We start from the raw sequence: 27,098 nt of genomic DNA on the forward strand, positions 1-27,098 counted from the left end.
CCAACCTTTTTTGCTACGCAGAAGTATTTATATGGAATAACCAATACGCTTACATCCTTCGGGGATACAGAATTTCTTTTCCTCCAAGAACGATGCCTAAGGCAATTAGATAAAAACTTAGATCAAACTGATCTTTGTAATGTGTTACTGTTTTTAACTGATACGACTTTCCCCAGATAAAAAAGGGCATGCTAAAATCTATAATCACTGTTCTGTTTCTCAGTTTATGATTTAAAGCAGTAAGTCTCCATAAAGTAGAAGTACATGAGGAACAAAATGTGCAAGTCGGCATTTTGCAGTAGTAATACAATATTACCACATACTCCATGTTATCTTTAATTCTCGCAACTGTTTACGATATGAATAGTGAAGTTTCTGAAAGCTATTTTGAACACTTACATTGTATGTACAACTCTGATTTTGATCTCAGAAAGAAAAAATGTAGTTAGAATTCTTAAAGCTTTCAGCAGATAACTATTGAAATGTAAGAAAAACAAAAAACTTAGATATTTAAGTATCTGATCATCAATAGAGCATATGTTGGGCCTGTTCTCTCAGTTTCATTTCCTTCCCAAACTGGGGATGTGGGTGGAGGACAAGGAGGAGTGGGAATGTTGCACACCTCAACACAGAGTCTGGGCACAAGCAACATATTATCTGGATCTGGGTGTTAGGGAATGTATCCAGTTTCCACATTATAGACAAAAAGCAATCTGTCAAATCAAGCACATGAAGTCCTTATACAGCCAGAGGAAAAGACACCAGTGTCTTTGAAGACCTCCAGAGGGAGAACCCATCTGACTAAGTGCAGGCATTTAAAAGACATCAAACAATGAAAGGAAAAATGTACCTCTTTACTTCTCTCGCTCCTTTCCGAAGATTTTCACAAGATTTATTTGTTGCTGTGATCAGTGTCTTTTATGTAATTTTGGCAAGCTTCTCGTAACTGAAATACTGCCACACAGGACCCATCTCAAAACAATAGATACAAAACATTAAAACAACATAAATGTACCTTCGATTAACTGGGAGGGTTGGTGTGGGGTGCAGCACCTCTGTCCAGGAGAGACAAGAATATACCATGCAGCAGACTGGCTGGGCTCATCACCAGGGCTTTAAATGAGAACTTCTGGGGAGGGTGGTGTACTGCTGAGTGACAGAGAGCCAGGAAACAGTTACTTTCCAGGAACAGCCCAATGACCCCAGTGAATATATATATATATATATATATATTTTCTGTTTCTTGATCAGGAGTTAACAGCCCTTTGTTAAGGAAAAAATGCCATTAATAAAATCAAGTGTCTCAGGATAGAAGTGAAAACATATTGTCCTCCTGTTTATACGGAGTGAATCTAATCACTGCAAGGTGATCACCAAGATTGTCTCAGAAAAGTAAAGAACTGCGCCCAAATGTTTTTCAGATTAAAAATGACCACAGTAGTATTCCACAGTACTAACAAATCCTGGTTTCCTGTAGCCTCCAGGCTCACCATCCATTCTCCATCTCTCAGTGTTTTTCCACCACGGTTCTACTTTCTCCACACTTGGCCACATCTCCTCTATTTCCCTTTGCCAAGGATGCCTCCAGACCTGCTGTGATTCTGACACTGTGTGCTCAGGCAACAGCTGTTTTTCCACTGCCTGGCCAGTCAGCACTCTTACACTCACCGGCAGCTGCTCAGGAGTGCTTTGAGCTGATGCCTCCTCATCTTTAGCAGGCAGTCACTTGAGTCTCTTCTTTCCATTCAGGCAGAAAACGTGTTTAAATTTTGAAGTTTGATTTCTCTGATATTTCTTCCCATCTTTCAAGCTGACTCAAAACTATCCATGAATATACATATGAAATTATATATGAACAGTTCCATTCAAACGCAGTGGGTGAAATGCTTAAGCAGTTAAACAAGCACCAAGAAAGAACAATGTGACCTGTCCTCTAATGATGTCAGGTAAAAAAATAAACAGAAAACAAATAATGAAAGCATAATTACTTTAAATGTAAGGGTGAATATAATGTGATGGAAGAAACTCTGAGGAAAAATATATTTAACATTTTAATTAAATCTATAAATTCAGATAATGAACGCTCCAGAAAGTCATTAGAAAACACAAGTGTACAGTGATATATAGTGACAATAATGCAAAGATGGTACAAAAGAGGGGGTGAAAAGATTCCAAAAGGTTACTTAAAGGAAAGACTCACTCAATAAAGGCCTTCAGCCTGCTGAAAAACACTGAGACAATATCCACCAAAGGCTGGTGGTCAGCCCTTAAATGAGGTCTAGAGGAGGTCAGGCTCCGCCCCTTCCGGGAGCACAGATGAATTACCCTCACCTGTTCTCCCACAGCTGACCTGAAACTTGCCTCAGCTGATTAATCAGAGGTTCAGTGATTTCCCATACACACAAAAAAAGTAGCCAAGTCTGCAGAAGTGAAAAAGAAACAGATTTATGAGGCATTTTGACTGATAAGCTCCAGTATGTTTGTGTTTTATTTATTATGGAAGAATATAAACTGAGGGTTTATTTATCATCATCTGTGTTGAACCAAATGACAGAAGACCACAATTAAAATTAAGATCCCCTGGCAGTAGGAGCTGTACTGTAACGTTTTTAGGCTTCGCAGCCTTGATTCTTGGTTCTACCAGATTCTCCTTGTTGCCGTTTGTGTTGTGGTGCCAAGGCTGAGCCTCTAAATCTGGATCTGAAGCTTTGCCAGGCTTCATTGCTGTTAGCTGAAGGAACTGTGGTTGTGGCCTGAATTTGGCTTCCAGAGTCCAGGATTTTTGTTCTTCCTCCCTCCCTCCTCAATGTCCCTTCTGTGCATGCCCCCAAATATAAAAGACTTTGAAGAAGAAACATTTTGTATTACCAGAAAGATTAAGAAATGAAACACTCCAGTCTGCCAGGTCAGGCTCATTTTAATACCAAACCAAAGAAGCAAATCTTAAATCCTTCTGAAAATGCTCTATTTAGTCACTCATTTCTTGACCTATACCGAAACTTAGGAGTCTGATTAATTTTTTATCTCACTTGAAGTAGAGCTCTGTCTTAACACTAGCAAAAGAAAGTACCTGTACTGAGTTAAACTGCACCAAATCAAATGGTTCAAGCAAGCTTCTGATATCAAATGTAGCACTGTTCCTCTGCCAGCCAGTTTTGCCTAGATATTAGGATTTATATGAATTTTATATGTATGGTTGTCTGAAATGGTCCATTTTGATGTTGCTATTCATAGAAGAGCATTGAAACCAAGGCACTATAGTCAGATCTGCAATTCGACATGAATTTTCTGAAGTTGAGCAGAATCAGTCACAACTGCATCGCTGTTATTCATTCTGCCCTCATGAGGCCTCATTTGGAGTATTGTGCCTCCAGCACACAGAAGGATGCAGGTCTGGAGGAGGACCATGTATATGATCAGATGGTAGAGCACCTATCCTACAAAGATGGGCTGAGGGAGATGGGCTTGTTCAGGCTGCAGAGAAGGATTTGGAGAGATCTCACTGCAACCTTCCAGTACTTGAGTTTATAAACAGGAGGGAGTCGGATTTTTTACATGGTCTGATAGTGAATGGACAAGGGTGATAGTGAATGGACAGTGGTTTTAAACTAACAAGAGAGTTTATCGAGGTTAGATGTCAGAAGGAAATACTTTACTCATAGGGTGGTGAGGCCCTGGCACAGGCTGCCCAAAGAGGCTGTGGATGCCTCATCCCTCCAGGTTCTCACAGCCAACAAGGATGGGATCCTGTGCAGTCTGATCTGGTGGGTTGCAGTCCTGCCCACCACCCAGGGTTGGAGCCTGATGATCTTTAACGTCCATCCCAACCTGTCATACTGTGATTTTATGAATATATGATTCTAACATCTTATTTACAGCAGAGCTGTGGATTGCCTGTGTACGGACTATTCAGACATGTATCTATATAGTTGTTATGTGCTGTTTTCCATTCTTAGTGCTTGAATGGCAGGAACAAGCTTTGAACTTAGACAGACTACCTTAGGATCAGCATATATACTGCAGAAATACTTCTGAAGATCACTGTTCAGATTAAGTGTCTTCTAATCCAGATGGGATGTTGAGGAAAGGCGTCAGCAATAGCTCCGCTGAGCTCTGTATGAAGCAGGTCTTGCTCGGGAAACCGACACACAGCTCTATGGAAGAGCCACACAGAACCACAGAATGGCCTGGGTTGGAAAGGACCTCAAGGATCATGTAGTTCCAACCCCCTGCCTGGCAGGACCACCAAACATACACATTTACTAGATCAGGTTGCCCAGGGCCCCGTCCAACCTGGCCTTGAACACCTCCAAGGACGGGGCATCCACAACCTCCCTGGGCAGCCTGTTCCAGGGTCTAACCACTCTCCTAGTGAAGAACTTCCCCCTAACATCCAACCTAAATCTTCCCTCTTTTAACTTAAAACCATTTCCCCGTGTCCTGCTATTGTCAGCCCTTTCCAAGAGTTTACTCCCCTCCTGGGTGTAAGTTCCCTTCAGGTATTGAAAGGCTGCAATGAGGTCACCCCGCAGCCTTCTCTTCTCTAGGCTGAACAAGCCTACAAGCCTTTAAGAGCCACGTTACGAAGGAGCGTTTTTGGCCTTCCATATCACGACCACATGATCCTTGAGGTCCCCTCCAACCCGGGTCATTCTGTGATTCTGTGTGACCAGTGAGGGTGAGGCGCGGGCAGCCCGACAAGCCGCCCCGGCTCCTCACAGCCCCGAGTACAGCGGGGCTGGAGCCCGGCTGCGGCGCTCAGCCTCGCCCCCTGCAGGCCCAGCTGGGCACTGCCTGCAACCCAGCCCTTATCTGCCTCAGGGCGGCAACCGGCTGCTGGGCAGGAGCAGGCAGAGTGCACCGGCTCTCTGTAGGCCCACGAACGGGCACACAGTGAAATCCCCTCTCATGGCCAAGCTCTTGTCCAGCCGGCACCGGGAGCGCGCTTCTCGCTCGGGACGTCAGGGCGCGCTCGCGGGCCGCCGCCGCCCTCCGCCGCCCTCCGCCTCCGGCCGCCAGGTGGCGCTGCAGCCCCGCGAGCCGACAACCGCCTCCACCCGCCGGACACGTCACGGCAGCGCGTGCGCGCTGAGCCGGGGCGCTGGTCTGGGCTGGGCCGCGCCCGGCCCGTCCTTCCCTCCCCCGTCCTTCCCCACAGCGCGGGGCGGGTTGTGGCTGCGCGCGGGCGGCGGCCATTGTTGGCGGGAGGGCGGGAAGCCTCACAGCGGGGCGGGCGGCCTCTCAGCTGCCCCACGCCGCCATTTTGCTTTCACGCAGCCACGGCCCGGGCCATCCGCGTCTCTTCTCTGTGTTGCGGGCGGACGGCGGCGTCGCTGCCAGCATGGCGGCTGTGAGGGGGAGGGGCTGAGCGCTCTCCTCACGGCGTCCTCTGGGCCCTCCTGCCTCGCTGCCTTCAGCCCCGTTTGGCTCTCAGCCCTCAGGCCGTCGTTACTGTTAGGATACAGCTTCCCTGTGCAAGGGATGGGGAAAGGAGATCTGTTTTTAAGTATATTGTAGTAAAATTAATTGTTAAGAGCTAGATACTGGGGGGACCTGTGTGAAATCTGGCGGCCTGTGGTTCATAGTGTTAATAAATTGCTTTTTATCTGAAGTGTAAAATCGGTTCTTTGTTCTTTCTGTGCTGTATGGTTTGTGGAGAAGTCTTTGTGCTGCCTGTGAGTGGGTTGGGCGGAGTGTGTGTGTGTGTGAAGAGCTGCAGGAGCTGCTGGTGCAGTCAGGCCTGTCCCAACTCCACTTAATGACCTTTAAAGGTCCCTTCCAACTCCAGCAATTCTATCTATAAATCAACTATACATGATGGAAATGCACAGAAATTTTCAACCATTTCAAGACATACTTTTCTTATTACTATTATTTTGAAAGAGCATCATTTCTACCCTGATTTTGTGGTTTTATTGGGGGGAAGAGGGTGCTGGAGCTGGGTGTATGGAGCAAATAGACAAATCCTTGCTTAATTCAGCTGTTTTGCTAGTTATAGTTACTGTTGTATAAGTAGTGAACTTTCCCCCCCTCCCAGTGGGATGGGGCAATGAATGGAAAAAGAGTAGAAATCATGGGTTGAGATAAAAATATTTACTAAGATAGAGAAAAGAAAAAAGGATAATAGTTATGACTAAATATATATATATGTGAATGTATATAAGAAGTGATGCATGTGCTCACCACCCCCCAACCAATGCCCAGCAAGCAGAAGTGGAAGATGAACTTCCATCCCCTTCGGAACTCCTTCCCCATGATGTTATCTGGTATAGAATATCCCTTTGGTCACTGTAAGTCAGCTGTCCTCATTCTGTTCTCTCCCAGCTCCTTGGGCCCTTCCCTGCGAAGGCCTTGGCTCTGTACAACACTGCATAACAGCAACTGTAAACATCACTATTGTTATCAGCATTGTTTTTCTCCTAGAACCAAAATGTAGCATCACAGGAAACAATTCCATCCCAGCCAAAACTAAGACATTGACTTTTCCCAAAGTTTACTTTACCCTTTACGGGATTTATGCCTGACATCACCTGACTGTTCAAGGTGAATCTCTTCAGAAATGCAGTGGTGGCTGCTGCTTTACGTGTAAAAGGAAGTGCTGTATTTCTGTCTTCCAAGATGTAATGGTTTATCTTCCTCTGAAGAGTTCAGATTTCTCAACTGCTTGAAAATAAAGGCTCATGTCTTTGAACCTCCTGCAAGAGTTTCTGATTATGGCCTCAAGTTGCACCAGGGCAAGTTTAGGTTGGATATTAGGAAACACTTCTTTACAGAAAGGGTAGATAAGTACTGGAATAGGCTGCCCAGGGAGGTGGTTGAATCGCCATTCCTGGATGTGTTAAAGAGCCGTTTGGATGTGGTGCTCAGGGATATGATTTAGCAGAGGGTTGTTAGAGTTCGGGTACTATGGTTAGGCTGTGGTTGGACTTGATGATCTTCAAGGTCTTTTCCAGCCTGGGTAATTCTATGATTATAAATGTTTATGGGCGTAGGTTCTTTTGTACCTCTGTGCAAAAATACTTAAAGACCTGTTGGACAAATAAAAGAGATGTGTGATGGGAACATCTCTTCTATGTAGCTTGGGAATTATGTCTTGTTTGTAGGACAGGGAATACCAGCATACGTGTCTTACCAAAGTGAAAACTCTTCTGCTCTGTTCCCATCAGTCTAGGTGCTATAACCAGTAAAGAAGTTTATTGTGTTTGTTTCCACTTTGTCTGGAAAAAGAAAAGAGGAGGAACTTACTGCACAGCCAGGATTAAAATTACACTGTTCTTCTCTCTGCTTATTTTTAAAATGTTGGATATAAAATGCATTAGGCAAAAGATGGGGCTAAGCCAAACTCTTCTACATCCTGATGGTTTATTAAAAGATACACGTTAAAAAATAAAAATAAGAGAACAGATGGCCTCAGAAAAGATAGCTTGTAAGTGCAACTCAGAATGCTATACATTACTTCTTGCATTTTATAACTTAGCTATTTAGTGATATGAGACCTTTTGGCTTTTGTGAAACCCACTCTCAAACACTGTCAAGATACACTGCAGGAAGCTATAAACAGGCTAGTGATAGGATAAGGGGGAATGGAGACAGGGGAGGTTTAGGTTAGATATGAGGAGGAAGATTTTCACCCAGAGGGTGGTGACGCACTGGAACAGGTTGCCCAAGGAGGTTGTGGATGCCCCATCCTTGGAGGCATTCAAGGCCAGGCTGGATGTGGCTCTGGGCAGCCTGGTCTGGAGGTTGGCAACTCTGCACATAGCAGGGGGGTTGAAACTATATGATTATTGTGATCCTTTTCAACCCAGGCCATTCTGTGATTCTATGATTCTGTGATTCTATGAGTTAGTTTTTTCATAGTATGAGTTACAATATTTTGAAGTTAATGATGTTTAGTGAAGTTAAATTAATCTCTAAATACCTATGTATGTAAACTGTTTTGATGCTCATGATCACTGGTTGTGATATTCAGATAAAGCCACAGTTGCAGAAGGGGCCAAGCCCAATGCAAATGAGTGGGTGAAGAATTTGACTACTGCAATACAGCAGGCGCATTTGGGTTGCAAGAAATACAGTTCACTGCCTCACCTCTTTCAGGGAAGGAAGTGGTAGGGTAGATAAACGATGAACTGTCATCTGTTCTGAGCAGCTGAAGATGGGATAACCCAAGATGATAAGTTTGCATGCTGAAATAGGAGCAGATGTCAATTAAGACAGTTTGTCTGGTGCGGGTTCTGTGGTTTGTGTCAGCAGTGCGGGCTGCTCAGACAGCCTGCTTGTGAAATTTGGTGTTTCCTGACACCATTATTAGTTAGAAGGAGTTAGAACTGGGATATTGAAAAAAAAAATAAAATAAAATAAAATAGGGTTTTAAATCATTTGAGCAAAGCTGAATTGGATTTTTTGATTATTATTTATTTATTTATTTTGTTATAAGTAACTACATGACATTATACGCTGTCAATTTTTAAATGAGAGTTGTAAAATTATAGAACCATTAAGCTTGGAAGAGACTTCTAAAATTGTCTTTTTCAACCATAATCCTACTACTGCCATGCTCACCAAATTGCATCTATAAGTTCTACATTTACTCTGGGTAAGCCTCACTAGAGCTGAGTACAGAGGGACAGTCACCTCCCTGTCCCTACTGGCTGCACTATTTCTGATACAGGCCAGAATGCCATTGGCCTTCTTGGCTTCCTGGACATACTGCTGGCTCACACTCAGCCAGCCATCAACTGACATCCCCAGATCCTCTTCCTCCTCACACTCTTCCAGCCACTCTGCCCCAAGCCTGCAACATTGCCCGGTGTTATTGTGAGCAAAGTGTCAGACCTGGTATATGTTCTTCTTGACCTTCAGCTCATTGGCCTCAGCCCAGTGATACAGCATGTCCAGGTCCCTTTTCAGGGCCTTCCCACTCTCAAGCAGATTAATATTTCCTCCCAACTTGGTGTCACCTGCAAACTTATTGAGGGCCCATCCAATCCCTTCATCCAAATCACTGAGAGAAGCTGAAGAGACGTTCTCTGGCCATTTCTGATGGTTAGCGTTATTATTGTTAGAAGTAGAAAGGCTTCTAACTGCAGTGTTTATTTACCTGCCTTCCGGGAGGAAGGTGGCACACGGTTGTCCATAGAATAAAGGCTCTGTAAATATTTAAGCAATGCTACAGTGAGATACAAAGCAAATTCCCTTTGTAATATTTAATCTTCAATATAGAAGGCATACATAAGCCTATGTTGAGAATAAGAGTCCTTTGTATTCTACACGCTTCTTTTTTTTTCTGAAAGATTATTTATACTGTTCCAATCTGGCTTCCTTCCCCAGCCCCTGTAGGCAAAGCCACCAGTGGTTGTGACCTTTTATACAGAACTTCTTTTGAGAACAGAGGAGCCCCATCAGTGCGGTGAGAGCGAAATGTGGTATTTGGTCTCTGAAATTCTTCCACAAAATCATTCTTTGTGGATCTAGCCTGTACATCAGAGAGAATTTTATCTAAACTGATTTAACGTTAGGGAGGAGGGTTAAACAGCGCTGGTATTTTTATATGTAGAGGTTAGTAATTTATCACTGCAAGTTTTACAATGCATTAATTATCAGAACAATTGGGCCTATTGAATGGATCTGAGGCAAAAGCCACATGTTATCAGATTAAATTTAGAGTTGTGTAATTTTCTCATAGCCCTTCCCTTGGAAGCCCTGCTGCTTCCAGTATATGATGAGGTCTGGCAGCGAGGTTAACCCTGACCCCCGAGTGTTCTATATGGACTTGTTCATTTTTGCCACATTCTTTCAGTTTAAATTTAGATTTGCTGTCAGCTATTATGCCTATTGCAACAAGCTTCATGAGCAAAACATTGAAACAGATATGCCTTTTATCATAGACGTTTTTGCTGAATAAGATCAGTGAAGATCACTTGAAAGCTGAGAAACAGAGTGCAGAAGCCTTTGGTCCTAAAAGACACAAATAGTTGAATGTAATATATTTACTTCTGAATCTAGGAAATGAACAAATAATTGTTTAGATGATGGACTGTTATCATTTACACAGTTCTTACCTTTGTATTTTGTTATTGGTAGCAATGAAATATCAGCTATGTATGTGAACACAAACTCTGGCTATGAAAGTATGTGCATCAAAAACCTCGAGGTTGCTGTTCAAAAAGTAGTTGTGACTGCAGGAGGATCCAGCAACCTATAACTAGATTTTAAGTTAGACTCTTTACTATAAGAGTCTTGTCAATAGCTATCTGAAGTGTAATACCTGCAGTATTAACTGCTTGAAGTTTAAGGAAGTGTTTGCCACTTAGTTATGTATTTAGCACAGGGATTAATACTTCTTTGTTTTATATTTTTCATCTTCTTATTGTGTATAAAAGTACAAGGAACTTGAGAAGTCCACTTGGTAGAGCAGTTCACATTCAAGACCAACGTGTCATTCTCTGCTTAATATATCATGGGCTTCACAGACAAGGTCACTCTACCTTGAAAAAAGCATTTATTTAACAAGGGATTGTTTAGTCTTATTTTCTAGTACTGTTCATCTGCCCGGAGTTGTCCAACATGTAACATAAAAAATATTCCTGTAATGCATTTCTGTCTCTAAACTTTGCAGGTTCTTCAGGCAGTATTCCCATGCTCAGTGAGTGACTCCAACAAATAAAGGAGGCCTTGAAAGTATAGGAAAGGAGTTTTCTCCCTGTGCACTTTTTAAGGGAGAGAAACTGAATAAAAAGGCGCACCATTATTAGATACTTTTGACTCCCATTTTTTCCCTCCTGACGGGCAAGATACAAAACCTTCCAGTGCTCTGACCCCACCGCCTCTGCAGTTGCCATGGACAGGATACTCTGAAATTCTGAGTGTTTCTATTGCATCCAACCCGGTTCCCGGGGCGAAACACTGAGGGGCTATGTTCCTTCTGAATGGATTAGGCAGAATTTATTCTCTTGTTGGAAGTCCTACTGTGTGAGCTGTATATTTCTGAATGTAAGTAGCATCATGTTTCAACAGGAATTTCAGGCAACCTTTGAAATACGTAGCCAATCAGCATTTATTCCAAGTGGCACTTTTGTGCTGGATTTCCAATTAGTCAATGGTATTTGTTAAGTAGGCCCGTTTAGCTTTATCTCGAAGGATAATGAAAACCCATCTTTTTCCTCATCCCCTTGATTCGGTAAACACAATATAGAATCTTACTGAACTAGAAAGGATGGAACTTAATGGAGAAAAATAGGAGAGTTATAGTATGGGGAAACTCTACAGAACTTGGATTTTTAAGAAATAACCATGAAACTATGAGTTCCACTGCTGAAAAAGAAGAAATATAAAAAAATAGAGGGGAAGATTACTCTTTCAGAAGTGCTGCAGAGTATTGATGAATGCTGAAAGTATTGGTCCAGTAGTTATGTTTGTCAAGGCAACAGCCGAATGTGCCTCTCAATGGATCTGTATTGTTCACTGTAACGTTATATCTCATACATGAATTATTACATGCACTTGGAATCTTCATTGGAATTACTCTTAAGCCATTCTTAGTCTCTCCAAGATTTTCCATCTTTGCATTTTTTTTATGGAAAATTATCAATGATTGGGATGCTTCTCCCAACCACTGAAATACTGAAATTACAGTTTGCGCTTGTGTAAATCTCTCCTATTTTTTAATGATCTGAAAACTAAAAACTCCTAATACAACTTTCTATGTTTGTAACCTACCACATACAATTTTTGCATAGCTCACTGAAGTCAAAACACATTACATTCATTTTTGTATGTAATTGCTCCCCCGGAATTGTTTACCACTGCTAAGAAACTACATTCTTCATGCTCCCTTTGTTAAATTGCATTTTAACAGCTTTGAGAACCAGAGCCTTCCTATTTATTTTTGACAGATTTATTTTTGCTGAGTTAGTTTGGGGATGTTTTTTGAGTGTTCTTTAGTATTGGAAAGATCAGTTCTTAAGGAAGTATAACCACAGGACAATGTAGAACCTTAACTTGTTTAGAAATGAGTTCTGTAGAGGTGCATCAACACATTTCCTATATAAGTTCATCTCACTAAGAAAGGATTCTACATGTTGAATGTCCTTTGATACTCATTTTTCTGTGGAACACCCTGTATTTTACCTTAAGATATTTGGGAAGACACAGAGAAGTAATCATCTAATATGTTGAAAAAATTTTAATAGCTAGAGTTGAAATAGAGGTTAACGTTTTTAATGGTATTTCAGGAAGAATATTCAGTTAGAGCTCATTAAAAAAAATCAGAAATGTTTGTAAAATTAACAATAGAATACTTAATTTAATGTCTTTCAAAGGAATGTCTGCTAAAAGAATGCCAGCCTTACTGAAGGGAACATGCTTCTGTTGGTCACGTGGGACAAGGTGTCTGAAGGACTGGGGGCTTATGTGTAGTTATTGTGGTGTAGACATGCAGTTCTATTAGAAATTAGATATTATGTCAGTATAATACTGAGATGAGCCTCATGGATTCTATTTGTAACGCTTTGTTCTACCATAGTGAGCAAATTACAGTTTTCTTTGAGTTCTGCTTGCTTAATCCTCATGAGGAAACAAAACTCCACAAAGTTTTGTCAGGTGAGAAGGAAAACTATATTATTCTATTTCCACCAGGTACTGTGGACCCTTGTAATGATGCTTTTATGATGGTCATGTAACATTATTGTATCTGATCCTTACTGATGAAGATGCTATAATAGAAACAGCCAAAAGAGAAGACATTAAAGTTATTTTGGTTCTTGGTCTTGGTTATGCTTAGTTTGAGCTGGCAGTAATTCACTCATCATGTAGTGTTAGAAAGCCATTCAGGTGTGCAGAGGTGGAGTGTGATCACTTGAGTATGGGGAGCAGCAATGAATATGCTTCAACAGAAGTGGAGCGGTAATTGAAGATTTCTAAATGGAGAAAGATACGCATAGACAGAAAATGCTGATTATCTTTCTTCCAGACAGCAAAATGAGTCTTCAAGCCACAAAAAGCTTGAATGCATTATGATTTAATGTGTATTTGATTTCTTTTAGACCCAATTAGAAAAAAGATCGAAGTGGTCAGACTCTATGTCATGTCTTATGAAGAAGCTGGAGCAGCTGAATTTAGATATTGAAGAAGCTCTGAGTGCTAGCTCGTCTCCCTCCAGTCCTCTTTCTACCGCAAGGCACAAACAACTGGTAAGAATGTGTGTCATAAGACACATTTTCTAACATTAGCTGTCAGATGTTGGTCAAATAATAGTTTTCAGATCTCCTTGTGTTTCTGGATAAGTTGAGGAGGTTAGTTTCAAGGATGAAGGAGGTTAGAGTTTTGACTTAATGACAAAACATTCTGAGCTGCTTGGACAGCTACGGGTCAGATATATGAAGTGCTACAAGAATTCACTTGTAGGTTTTCTGTCAACATGGCCTAAAGCCTTTAAAGCTACTTTTTAAGGGGAATGTGGCTCTTGATGATTGCATTTGACATAGTTTCTTAAGGTAGAATACTGTGAAATTGAAAGTTCCGTATCAGTGTATTTACACATTTAATATTTATGTAAAGACACAAAAGCAAGGAAGATACAAGGTATCTTCATTAAGAGATAAATTAATAATTTTTGTTTTAGAGATGCATTCCTGTGTTTAATGATACTTTAAGGTGGCAAGTTTTGTCCATTAAGGCAAACAGTTACTGAAACTCTTATTTTGAAGGCAAATGGGATTAAGAAGGAATAATATAATTTGAGCATTTTTTTAACAAACAAGTTGTTTGGGTTTGGTTTTTTTTTTTTGGTTGGTTGGTTTTTTGGTTTTACAGAAATGAGTAACTGGAGAAGGAACAGTGTGAGAAGTAGGAGTGTTTGTTCTCTACTTTAGCCCGTGATTAAAATCAGTTCTTAAGATAGAGTTGTTTGGATTTGCAGCTCCACATGTTGGTGCTGGCATGAAATTCCTGGAAATTGTGCTTGTTTGAATGCTTTTCCCATCACTGCTGCTATGTTTTGTAAAAATAAATCCCCTAAGTAAACATCTGTGCAGGTCACAGTGTCCCTCAAGCTGGGAAGTTCAGAATCCGGCATCTTTCAGTGCTGTATTTGCAGTATGCTTTTCCATATTCTGCAGTGACAGCGTTAGAAAACTGTCGTGCTTGTCCCTCATTTCTTTCTTTTGTAAGTCAGAACCAGCTTTTTCCAGCTAAATTCATTTCATCTCTCCCTTATCTCAGCTTGCCCATCTGTTAATGGACAATATCCTGTGTTCTTGTAGGAAACTGCTCAGTGGCTTCTGTCAAAATGCCATGGCAATGTATTCAGCTTTTCTGCCTGAAAGAAAGATCCAAGCTACCAGAGTTCATGCACTTCCCTTTGTGAGCCAGTCAGATTTTGTTAACTGGTGATCCAGAGACCTGTGACTTTATGACTGTGTCTGTTCTCCTAAGGCAAAAGCCAGTTTGGTTAGGCAAAGGTATTTGTAATCAAATAATTTCTAAGTGAATCATCTGCCCTAATTTTAACACCTAAGAGTGAGTTGACCTTAGTGCCATTGTGGCCAAGAAGGTAAATGTACCCTGGAATGGCCAGCAGTTTGAGGGAGTTTGTCTGATCTGGTGAAGCCATATGTGAAGTATTGTGTCCAGGTCTGGCTCCTCAGTTCAAGACAGGGAAGTGGAGGATACAAAGGTGGTTAAAGTCCTCCAGCATCTCCCTTATGAGGAAAGGCTGAGACACGTGGGGCTGTTCAACGTAGAGAGGACTGGGATGGGATTTTATCAACACATGCTTATAAACATCTCATGGTTGAGAGTCAAGAGAACGGGCCCATATTCTTTTTGGTGATGCCCAATGACTGGACAAAGGGCAATGAGCATGAACTGGAACACATAGAATTCTATATAAACATCTGAAAAGAAACTTTTTTTACTGTGAAAGTGGTGGAGAACTGAAACAAGCTGCCAAGAGAGCTGATGGAACAAATTGCCAAGAAAACTGGTGGAATCTTCTTGTGCAATATTCAAAACCCACCTGGATGCTTTTGTGTTTAACCTAGGGAACCTGCTTGGAAGACAGACTAGATGACCTCCAGAGGTCCGTTTCAATCCCTACAATTCTATGATAGAGAAATACATCTTCCTAAACCTCTCCGTGAGTTTAATATGAAGAAACTGAATTTGAGAAATCTCAAAACAACAGTTGCAGCAAAGAAAAAAACAAACCTAGAGGTTTTGTACAGGTTACATAAACAACTTTTATCAATCCATCTCTCTTGGTCCATATTACCTTATATAACATAAAATTTGTTCCGTCAGATGTTTTACTCTTTATTCACAATGAAACTCGAATAGGAAGAAGGTCTATTTCAAACATATGTTTAATAGCAACTATGTTATTAGTTACGAGTTCTTCATTTGTTTTTATCCTATTTTCCCTATCTGAAGTAGAAAATGAAATGAGAAACAATGATTGGAAAGAGATCTGAGGAGAAGCATTCGCAAATGCAAGGCCTACTTGTAGATCCAAGTTCTCAGAAGTAGGTGAATACTACATAAGTGGCAAAGTGTTTGCTGGCACTGTTGCTCCCAGAATTGGCCTCTTTGGTGTGGGCAATATTAAAAAGATGACTATATTTGTTTAGCATGGCAAATGTTATATCTGAGATATACATTCATAGCTTAATCACTGGGTTCATTTAATGAGTCAGTATATTTTCTACTGATGGATTTTTCACCTGTTCATGACAGCCTGTCCAGTGCCTCAGCACCCTCTGAGTAAATAATTTCCTCAACAGAGAGAAAACAACCTTGCTGTAAGCAACGTTTCACCTATTTGATAAATTTCTTTCATTTACATTTTATGTCTAACACTCATTTTCAGTGCAGAAAACAAGCAAACAAACAAAACCAGTGGATATGAAGAATTAAAATATCATTTCTTAGTTTTAGTCATTCATCATTCATGGAAAGTGACACAGAAATTCTGTTTGATGACAGTTACCTTCTCTAATGTTAGAGAGATGACTCTCATTGAACAAAACATAACTTACACCTCCTCTCAATTATGTTGTAATAATATATTATCTACAAACATTTTTGGGCTGCATGTTGTCAGCTATTCAAAGCCTTCTCATTAAAGTCTGAAGAATATTCTAGCTGGGAACCATGCAGTTACAGACCAGCAGCAAGAATGTCCTCTTGCCAGCAAATGGGCTGATTTTGACTGCAAATTACAGCCCAGAGCTGCTCTGTAGTGTACCCATGATCCTGCAGTTCTCTGATTGATCCCAACACAATCCCTGTTGGATCGCAGTTTAGCTTGCTCCTTGTTCACACACCTCATTGTCTTTCTTTGAGACAAATTAGTATACGTGGGAGAATGCTGTGCAAGATCTCTTCTTGGTATTGAATTTAGTGTGACCAGATACACATTGGTCCTATACATACACACACACACACACACACACACACAGGTATAAATATATATAAATGTAAGTCCTATTTTAGAAAATTTCACTTTTAAAAATTTGTGTGGAAGTAAAGCAATTAAGTAAAACCTCCCAGGACCTGGGGGAAAAGGAAAAGGGGATTTGGAAGGTTCAGAGTATGTAAGTTTGGATCTTCAACTGAGTTAGGTAAAAGAACATAGAATCATGAATTTTGGTGAAAAGACAGTTTTAAATAAATAAAATCATATATTCTCTAATGGTTATTCACTTCCTTGATATTCAGGAAGATGTACATCTGTTAACTCTCCAGTTTTACCTACTAGCTGTTCAGGAAGCCTCTTTACCTCAAGATGTAAAAATGATGTAAAAAAGACTGAGGTAAAAAGTCTGTTTCATATCACAAGAAAGGGGAAAAAAAAAGATAAAATTCCAGTGTTTTTATCTTGCAGCTCACAGTAAAAATATTTATGACTTGCCTTTATTTACAGGGTTTTTAAAATTCTCTTACAGTGCCCTGCTCGAGTGGAGACAAGCTGTTATGAAGATCAGCAAGGAAAGGGATCATGGGAGCACAGAAGTGCGGACTACCGGGATTTAGACTGCTTCCCTCACCCAGTATCAACTGGAGCACGACCTAAACCTTATGTAAGTAGCTGCTGAATATTTACAACATTCTCTGACTCTGAGATTCACTACCCTAATAATGCTCCAAAAGTAATGCCTTCTATTTATTTCTGTGAAAACTGCAGCAGATACAGTGAGTACAATCACGCTATTTGATAGTGCATATTCTCAGGTACAAAACACTATTCTTCAACATAGTTACTACTAGCTATGCATTTCCATCAGTGATGAAGAAGAGCCTGCGTGTAGCTCTTGTAAAACTCTAAACAAGCAGAGGTGACCCACTGTTGTCACCACTGCTGAAACGAACCACTCACCACCTCACTGTGCCCATGTCCACTCCATACATGTTCAGCAAGTATCAGTGTGTACCCTTTTTTCTGCATTGAGGAATCCAGTGATACTCCTTTGCTTCATCCACTCTTCCATGTCAGATGCCATTCTGTCAGACTTCCCTTCTGCTGCCACCTGTCACACATTGGTAAAATGTAATGAAATATTGGTGGGAAGGCTCAATCCCTACTGCCATACCACCACCATCTGTCGTAGGCCAACGTAATTAAGCAGGAGACATTACTTTCAGAACAGTCTTGACTGGAGGAGTTCAGTATGCATAACGAGCATAGATGAAAATTAATTCAGCATTCAGTTTCCAGGGCCATGGAATTAATCTCACCTGATACTGGACATCTGTAACATAGAGTTCTTCATCTGAACCAGTTACTTGGACTGCCTTTGTAGTCAAGGGAAAGAAACAGGAGGAGTAAATAGTTTCATCTGGAGGTTCAACATGATGGATTCTAGACATCAATGTCAATATTACATCTTCTTCGTTGATTTTAGCATTACTCTCTGGTGTTTTTTTGTCTGGATGTACCACCCTAGTCCAGAGTTCTGAGTTCTTGGTGCATGGAAGCGTTCAGCTTTGGCAGTTTAGTTAAGCCTTATTTCTAAATGAGAATAGCAATATTTATTTTGTTTCTTTAGAGGTTGATGCTGTAAGCTACACTTAGTCTGCTAAATCCACTAGGGGCAATTCCCAAATGGTTTTGATTCACTTCCTCAATAGCTAAATGTTGTTCTATTTCTGCATGTAAAAGTGAGCTATTTTAGGTGTCTTAGATGTAAAATGCAAAACTTTTTGCCACTCAGCTGTGAATTATTTGAGTGCCAACAGCGTCTATTAACATCACACAGCATAAAAATGGCTGCGTTTCATTGTGTAAAAGGTAGTTTTGGTACAGCATCTTTTATTTGATAGGGTGCAACACTGGAGCTTCAAGAAAGCAGTGTAAGAATAGAGTAAGCAGGTGGCACACCACCTCAGCTTCCTGCAAGGTGTTTATTGTGTGGACCCTTTGAAGCCATATTACAATTTTGTAATTAATAGCACCCAAGGGTGGCTTTTTTTGCCATTACTTGTATTTTACTCTTTTGAAATACAAAGCATTTTGTAGCAATGACTTCTAAAGTTTAACTGTGGAGAATGCTGGGGGAGAACACCTGTTTCTTTTTCTAACTTTGCTATTGGGTCATTAATTTGGCCTTTATTCTTGTACTGTGAAAAAACTGAATCCTAGGAATCGTGTAAGCTGGGGTCTAGCGTGGGACTGCATGTCTTTGACAGTGAATTTTCTCTGCCTGTTTATCTTACTCAGTTTCATAAGGTTCTTTTGCAGCAGGTGGCAGCCAGTTTTTGTTGTGATTAATGTCTGAAATTTGGTATCATCAGAAAATCATCCATTTTTATTCCTCCATTTTCCTGATCATTTACTCATATTGAACATATATTTGTTAGACTGCCAGGTAATATCCAGACACTGTAAAAGAAAGCAACCAATTATTAACTTATGAAAAGAAAAAGAAAACTAGGAATTTATTTATCAAAGCAGAGATCCTTGTATTTCCTGGTATCTTTTTTCGTTTTCCTCCCTGACAGCCGAATAAGCCTGTGATAAATCACTTCCTCAGAAAGGAAAGTGAAAGTGAAATTTCATAAAGGGAAGTTCACTGTATCAACCAGATCACCCATATCTGCCTGATCAATGAAAGAACATGTCTAGATTCCTGGGCTGTGATCTCCAAAAGCCATATTAACAATTCCCCATTAGGCAATGTTACTATGTGTGTGTTTATTCTGCTCTTAAGCATATTTTCTGGTACTTTTCTGCCATGGATATCAGTCCTACTTGCATGGCTTCCACAAACAGCTCTAGAAACATTGTCAAATATTGGCATGTGTGTGCCACCCTTCATTCCTCTGATCTTGAAGCCAATAGAATTTAGAAATAATTACACATTGAACTAGTAGCTCAGCAGTTCTCTTTCTCCTAATAACATGCTTGCTTCAAGTTATCTTTTCGTTTTGGATTAAAGCAAAATCTACTGTCTTAGAGACTTCTTTAGAACTGTGGTATTGTTCACCTACTAAAAAATGATAGACATGCCACCATACAAATAATGTATTTCATTACATGAGCCTTCATTCCAGTTTACTGGAATGAAAATTTGAAGGAGGGGTCCTCTTGCTTCTTAATTGAAAATATTATTGTCTTCCCTCTAACCATTTCCTCTCCTTAGAAAATAAATTTTTTGTTTTCCATTTCTGCAAAAGCACAAACATTTGTACTAGTTCTGGCTGGAATATATAGTAGCGTTTAGTAAAGAGAAAGGTATTTGTCAGCTTTGTTTGTTCTTCACCTGGGCTCAATGTTCAGGCACGTACAAGTATCATTGCTTAACTACCCTCCCACCAGTACTGTAAATATTTTTGAAGTGGTGTTACAGTAATACTGTTGTTTGGCTAGAAATATGTGGGACACAAATCTTTATCAGCACAATCCATATATTATATCAAACAAATTTGTAGTGCTATAGTAACAGCAATGTAATGCGAAAAGTACCGCTGTTGCTTAGGGTGTTGTCTCATCCAGAAACTTACCAGAAGCGCAGCCATTCTTTAGGAGATAATGGTCTGTTTTTAGCATTGGACAGTCCTTTAAATTAGAGATAAACATTGAAACTTATGTTTGCAGATTTCATTCAAGAGAGCAAATCGTTTCATTTCTTCCGCCCAAGTGCTGCTTTTGATGTACGCTGTGTATTTCAGGCCACAATAATGCCATGTCTAGATGCAGACATTCTTTTGTACGCCTCTGTCATAGCTCTCTAATAACTGAACTACCATCATTTTTCCTTTAAGATGCAGGCTTCTCCATGTTTTCAAAAAGGGCACATCAAAATCACTTTTGTTACAATGAAGAGAATGGAAAAGAAGGCATATTTCCTTTTGCATTGCACTGAGATTGCTTGCATTCAACCCCCGTGATCCAAGCGGCATAATATATAACTTGAGGATAACACAGAAATAAATGGGACTGCTTGTGTTTTGGTGAGATGGATTTTCTTCTCTTCCAATCTTTTATGAGTTTGGAAGTCAAAAAGAGCTTATCTGTCTCATCTCCCCAGGAACTCCCCAGAAGCTCTTACACCCATGCACTTAGAAAACCACAATACTCTACAATTTATTGTGATTAGCAAATGTAGCCAAGGAGACCAGTGTTAGAAATAGCAGGGATGCAGAAATTTGGGAATAATAGGCACAAAATTATGCTGGACACAGTTCAATTCTCATTACAAAACCTAGTTGTGCACTTTCATGGTTTCCAACTATGCTGACAGCTTAAAATGAAACACAGTGAAAATGAAATTAAAACCTTCTGTATTGGTAACAAGGTGGACTTTTGCCTTTATCAGAGGTAAGTCTGCGTTTATGTCTCCTTTTTAAGTACAGTTGATGAGTAGTTTTGATTTCTTAAGCTTTAATTCCACAATTCGGTTGATTACTGAGAGTGCTAAAATTAATCATCATACAGCTTTTAGTCTCGTTTTAATCTGGTTTCTCGGTTTGTTTCACTGTTCAGCTGCATAAATGTGCATGCCAGAGAGGGGGAAAATGTGCAAGAGGGGGAAAAGGTGGATGGAGATGAGATGGTGAGTTGCTATCAATGCCAGCTTAGCATAGCTTGAACTGTGGAACTTTACTTAACTGCACTAAACCACTTGATTCAGGAAATAGGATACAAAACAGTGCCTTGTAACCTACATGGCTGAGAGGTGTTTGGGATTATTTCAAGAAAATGTTATTCTTTTTTTTTTTTGCTGAGAAATGTTGGTTGATGCTCTAAGCAGTGTTTCAGAGTTCAGGTCAGAGGTTTCCAGGATGTCTGATACCTTCTGACATTGTTTAGAAATATAAAACTAATAATACTGTAATCTATGACTAGAGTAGTTATTATCTTCCTGTAGGCAATCTGTTGCCTGCCTGACCCTCTGACATTGTCTGAGGCCAGAAAAATCCAAAAGTAAAAAGCAGCTAAAGGAAAATCAAAGTCACTGTATTTCCCATCCACTACTTGTTCAATATTGCTGCTCCCTGACCAGCAAGGATCAGAGTTTGTTCCATTACTGAGTGTGTGACAAGCTTCTTATGGGGTAGCTGCCACATCCAATGCAGACGTGAAGTCACAGTGTGACAGCCCACAACAGCTTTTATTTCTTCTGAGCACACCTTTTGTATTGTAGAATCTCTGCATATTTAGCAACCTTAGGCTGATCTTCCACTTCTCTGTGAAATATCTAAGCAGGATCTTCATGTTACATCCAAGATGAAGCAGTAAGTGTGTATATCTGGTTCTGAGATAAGTTTTATGTCCAAAGAAATGTTATGCTTGAAGACAAATTACTTGGCTTTGCTGGAGCTGGAGGTTGTGTCTATACTTAAGCTAGATGTGCTTGTTCAAGTTGCATAGATTGTGCAGGTAGATGCAAAGCTCTTCATAAAAGTCAGGTTTACACTGACTTCAGCTTTGCTCACTGTGATTCACAAGTGAGTGGATAAGCCTCCAAAGTCTTCTGCAAGGAAAACTAGAAGGGAGTCTCATCTGATAGATCTTCTAGGCAGTGCTAAACTCCATGTGCAAGTCCATGTGTCAAATAGTTTGGCAAATTCTGTAATGTTCCTTAAAATAATTAACATACATTGTTCCTTAGTTATTAGCTCAGTTCCTTTTCTTTTTACGAAAACATTGAAGTCAGCTGAAGATGGCAGCTGTGGTGTAGCTGTGCAATAATTAATATTCCCTTCAACAGTTACAGTTAAATTGCCCATGACGGAGGGGGTTGGTACTGGATGATCCTTAAGGTCCCTTCCCACCTAAGCCATTCCATGATTCTATACTTAATCTATGACAATACTTAATTATAAATTACATTAGCAGCTTCCATTTTACACAGGTTTTTTATTTCATCGGGTTCTTTATTGAGTTTTCATGAGGATTGTTGGGAGGCTGGGAATGTGTTTTGTGTATTTTATAAAAGCATTATCCATCTAAGAAAGGAAAGAGAGCTCCGTTTTCCTTATTTATAAAACAGCTTTGAGAAATAATAATTTTATGGTAATTTTTCATAGATGGATATGAGCGAAATAATTCATGTGCATTTGTTATGTACAGTGTGAAGTTAAATGTAAGTTCCAACTCATTTTGGAGTGAGGTTCATTTGATACAGTTCAACAAGTGTGTAAAGTCCAAGTAGGCACTGGGAGGAGGCTATAACTGATTGCTTTCATTGCTCTATGTTGCCTATTTACATGGTTCAGACTGATAACGTGTGTTTATGCTGTAAGAAGAACATTGAAATCGTGTGCTGCAGTGGGACCCGTTGTGGAGCAGAGGTGACCTCAGGCACAAGCAGCCAGCAGTTCCAGCAGGCTGCATGCTGAGCTGGGCAGCCTCATCCTAAGGCAGTGTGCTGAGGGTTGGCACCTTGGCCCTGCCTTGGTGACAGGGAGGGAGCTGCAGGCAGGCACAGTTTCATTAACATATACATTGCAAATTAAGCCTACGTGTCCTACTTTTTAGACTTCATTATCATATGTAAATTGAAGTGATGACTGTTCTGGAGAGACATTTGTTCTGTCAATTTTCAGATCTGCTCGCTGAATTCTTTGTCAAAAACTGTCACGCAAGGTGCCTGTACTCTGCGGTGCTATTGTTTGTGTTGTGTTAGGGATAACACTGACTGTTCACATGCACACAGCTGTATTTCCTAGTAGTGCCACCTTATTAATCACAGACACTGAAACTGCTGAGTTGTATTCTAGCCGCAGAAATGCATCGCTTTTCAAGGACACACTGAAGTGCCTCAGCTCTCTGTCAGTAGATGTGGGATGCGAGCTGTCAAAATATGAATCTCTGTGAATGCATGAGAAGAGGTGATCAGGAGCTGCACTGGTAAATTATACTAAACACACACAGCTATAAAGAGAATAGCGTTACTTCCCTGTGGTTAACCTTTTGCTCAATGAAGTGCAAAATGGAAACAATTGATCTCTTTTCCACTGTCCTCGTGTTTCATGCTAGTAGCAGGACTCCTGCTTTTAGATGCAACACATTGTTTGTTTAATGGGATGACGGCACAGTTTCCTGGTATGTTTTGCAGTAGAAACAGAAAAGAGGAGGCTGCAGGGTACACCATCTCCTGTTGGTGAGGTGGGCAGTCCTGCGTTGGGTTGGGCCCTAACAGACTCTCTGCTGTAGTGTTTGTCTGTGGGATTTGTTGAGCACACAGTTTCCTTCAGGGAGGTGCATACAATCATGCATTTTCTGTTTGCTTACTCATCAGGTTTTGCTTATTCTTTTTATGGCCCTGTAGTATATTTGTTGTAACATCGTGTTAAAAAAATGAGTGAATGTGCTTTCTGCATATAGTTTCATCAAAGTCCTTTCTCTTTCAGTGTAGCTATTACTCATTTTCACCATCTTGTCCCCTATTTTGGGTCTTTGTCGTTATTCAGGCAAGGCTCTCTCAGCTCCTTAGCATGATGGTCAGATGTGCATAGGACTGAGCTGGATCCTTTGGTTTTTACAATAATGTTGTTCACAGCAAGAACACAGAGGGGAAATTCTAAAATTGCAGGTAATGTATAGTTAGAAACGAGTGCAGCCTGTGCTACAGAGCGTTTTGTGGTGCTTGGGAGCTTGGGTAGAGCCAGACCTCCAGTCCCACTTATGCAGTGGTGCAAAGGGCTCTCATAATTCAAGCCCTGGGCTCTTTGTGCTCTCAAGAGCTTGTAGGCTGCTCTCCCCTGTTTCCCACGCTAGGAAGAAGGGACTTCCATCTGTAACAGAGCAGAGACAGAGGCTGGCACAATGCATAGGGAAAGCATTTTTAATGCAAATGAATACAGCAAATCATGCATCCTGTTTCTCTAGCAGAGATAATCCCTCTCAAGGTACAACTTTCTCTTGTACTTCTGCTGGAAGGAGGCATCTTTCCCCAACTGCTACACACTGTTGTTCTGGGGCATTTGGTGTCTGGCAATACTGAAATAGGATTATGCAGCCCTTTGTGTAAGTGATGCAGGCTAAAGCTGGTAGAGGCAGGAAGGCTCGGGAGTCTGCTTAAGTTGAACAAGTTTATCCAGCAGCTCGATGAGTTTATTTTCTCTCAGATATCATTTCCCAGGACTTTTCTTACAATTATGTAACTTCTTCTTGTAAAGAAAAAAGAGAGACAGAGAAAATAGGGAGAAAAAAAAATACATACGCACCTACATATGCATGTTTTCTGTGGATGTCAGTTTCTTAACAGTAACTCTCTGTATGCAGGCAGTTTGCTGTATGGCTCTAGTAGCCTGCACACCGTCTTCATGCTGAACTTCATTTCAGTGGCTTCTCCAGAAGTTTTTGTGGTGTTTCACCAGAAGTTACTGCTACCTGGGCCTCTCTGTTATCCAGAGTAAGTCATGCCAAGGTGTTGCAGTTTTCTTCTGCACATTCATGAGACGCATCATGGAAATCAGGAGATGCGGGGCAGGGGTAATTGTCCCAGTCTCATATTGTTTCAGAGTCACGAAGCACATCCTCAACCACATGAAGGGCTTCAAGGCTGTTAGAGCTCTTCAGCAGTTCTGGTGTTCTGGTCTCAGTAGAGGTTGCCCCTTCCTCTCTCTGGAATCTTGACGCTTGCCTACAGAGTAGAGAAATAACACAAACATACTGCTCCCAGAGGGGGACCACAGCAAATCCAAGCCTGGAGAACATAGATGGCAACAAACAGGACCCGAGGAAATGGTCACAAGCTGTATCAGATGAGGTTTAGACTGGACATAAGAAGGAACTTTTTCTTGCAGAGAGTGGTCAGGCACTGGAATGGCTGCCCAGGGAGGTGGTGGAGTCACCATCCCTGGCAGTGTTCAAGAAGCATCTGGATAGGGAGCTAGGAGATATGGTTTAGGGGTTTTCTGTAGGAATGGTAGAGGGAGGATGGTTGGACTAGATGATCTTGCAGGTCCTTTCCAACCTTGTGATTCTATGATTCTATGATCAAAGAATACACCATGAGTTAAAGATTGGGGGATTTTTTTGTTGTACTTTTTCGAATGACATTTCTGAGAGAGAGAAAAAAAAAAAGCTAACCAAAACAAAAAGTTCTTTCCAACAGGACGGAGAAAACAGGTTGATATTATTCAGTGTTTTCATTTCCCTAATCATCTTTACAGAAGCCAGTTTTTCTCTTGGCAGGAGAAAGTTCAGATGTGAAAATCTTGCTGTTCTGATCTGTACATAGCAGTACAGATCACAGCTCCAGAGACCAAGTTGTCTCCTGTCATTTCCTGATGTCTAGAGGGAAGCACAACTCAGGAAAAATGGTCTGCAGAAAATTTCTATCTATCTACCATTCGGATGGCATTTTGGTACATCCCCAGAACTGAACGTGTTGTGTTTTTGCAGTGATTTTGGGATGAACTACCAGTTGTTAGATGAGGACTGCCGATAATCCACTGCAGGAGAGTGGTTGTACATTATCTGAAGCAGCCACGTGTCAAAATTATGACCTTCCTTAAATCGGCATTACATGGTTTCAATATTATGATGACTAATCACTTGCTATAAAACCAGAGTGCTCAGAAAATAAAAATGCCTGAAGCTTCCATGTCCTAATGCAAATCTTCAGACAAGCTATTAAAGTAGAGCTTGACACTGTTGTGCAGGAGGCAGCACACTGCAAACTGAACACTTCCAGAGGTCCTTGTATGTCTTACAGCTTGAGCTAATGAATTGGACTTTGCATCTAGGACTGTGAATTTGAACAACTAAAGTGGCATAGAGACCCTGGAGGCAATCTGAGGACTTTTGGGCTACCCATACCATGTCAGAATCACCTACACTTATACCTATCACCTATACCTATCTCACCTTGATGGGAATTTGCCTGACTTCTCTTATTAAAACACCAATCTACACAGCTTGTTCAGATTATGTGTTTCAGTACCACATCATTAGAAAGCTTTACTATGGTTTCTTGCTGTAGAACGTCTTTTTGTATTTGTCATCAATATGCAGAACAAACTATGTTCATATTTTTTCCCTTCTGCCTTTCTTCAGGTCAGTGTTGTTCATCTAACTTGTTATTGAAGGTCCTGCGGCCTAGAATCCTTGTTCAGCCTTGACTTGCACACTAACCATGCCTGAATAGTTGTATTCCTCATAGCCTCGTTTAAAGGAATGTGTCTTAGCAGTTGAGGCTCTAGCAGAATCTGGGCTCTTTGTGATGTCCATGGACTAATGAGTTAGTCAGGCACTGAAGTAGCTGGTGTTATACTGGCTCTGTAAGCCTGAAATCACCAATACCAAGAAAAAAAAAGGGGGAAACAAAACCAATTTAGAACTCAGAGAAATACTGCAGAATGATGATGATGTCCCATATAGGAATAACTGGAAGAGACTTGACATGTAAGCAGACATGCAAAATAGACTGTTTGATACCCATGTAGTATCCATATGGTACTCCGAGTGTATATAAACTTACAGAATGGTAAATGGCTGACCTTTCCTGTTGTAAGAAGGCCACTTATTTCTCACCACAAAGCAAAAGCTTCATGAAAATGGTGAAAAAATAGCAACAAAAAATCCCCCAAAGAAAAAAGATAACCAGGCTGACAAAAAAAATCAGAAAAACACTGTTGTTTCTTACTGT

General features: G+C 40.7%; 1 protein-coding gene across 2 annotated transcripts in view; it reads left to right on the forward strand.

The window, feature by feature from the left end:
- STARD13 (StAR related lipid transfer domain containing 13) overlaps positions 1 to 27,098 on the forward strand; it is a 271,061-nt gene that overhangs the window by 52,836 nt on the left and 191,127 nt on the right. For both annotated transcript variants that reach the window (XM_015852032.3, XM_015852033.3), the window contains exons 3-4: positions 13,044 to 13,190; positions 16,944 to 17,078. In XM_015852032.3, the coding sequence (XP_015707518.2) occupies positions 13,044 to 13,190; positions 16,944 to 17,078 (282 nt within the window). The remainder of the gene's footprint in view (positions 1 to 13,043; positions 13,191 to 16,943; positions 17,079 to 27,098) is intronic.

Source organism: Coturnix japonica, chromosome 1, assembly GCF_054131305.1.
Source record: "Coturnix japonica strain WE chromosome 1, WE-NBRP24, whole genome shotgun sequence".
Classification (NCBI taxonomy): domain Eukaryota; kingdom Metazoa; phylum Chordata; class Aves; order Galliformes; family Phasianidae; genus Coturnix; species Coturnix japonica.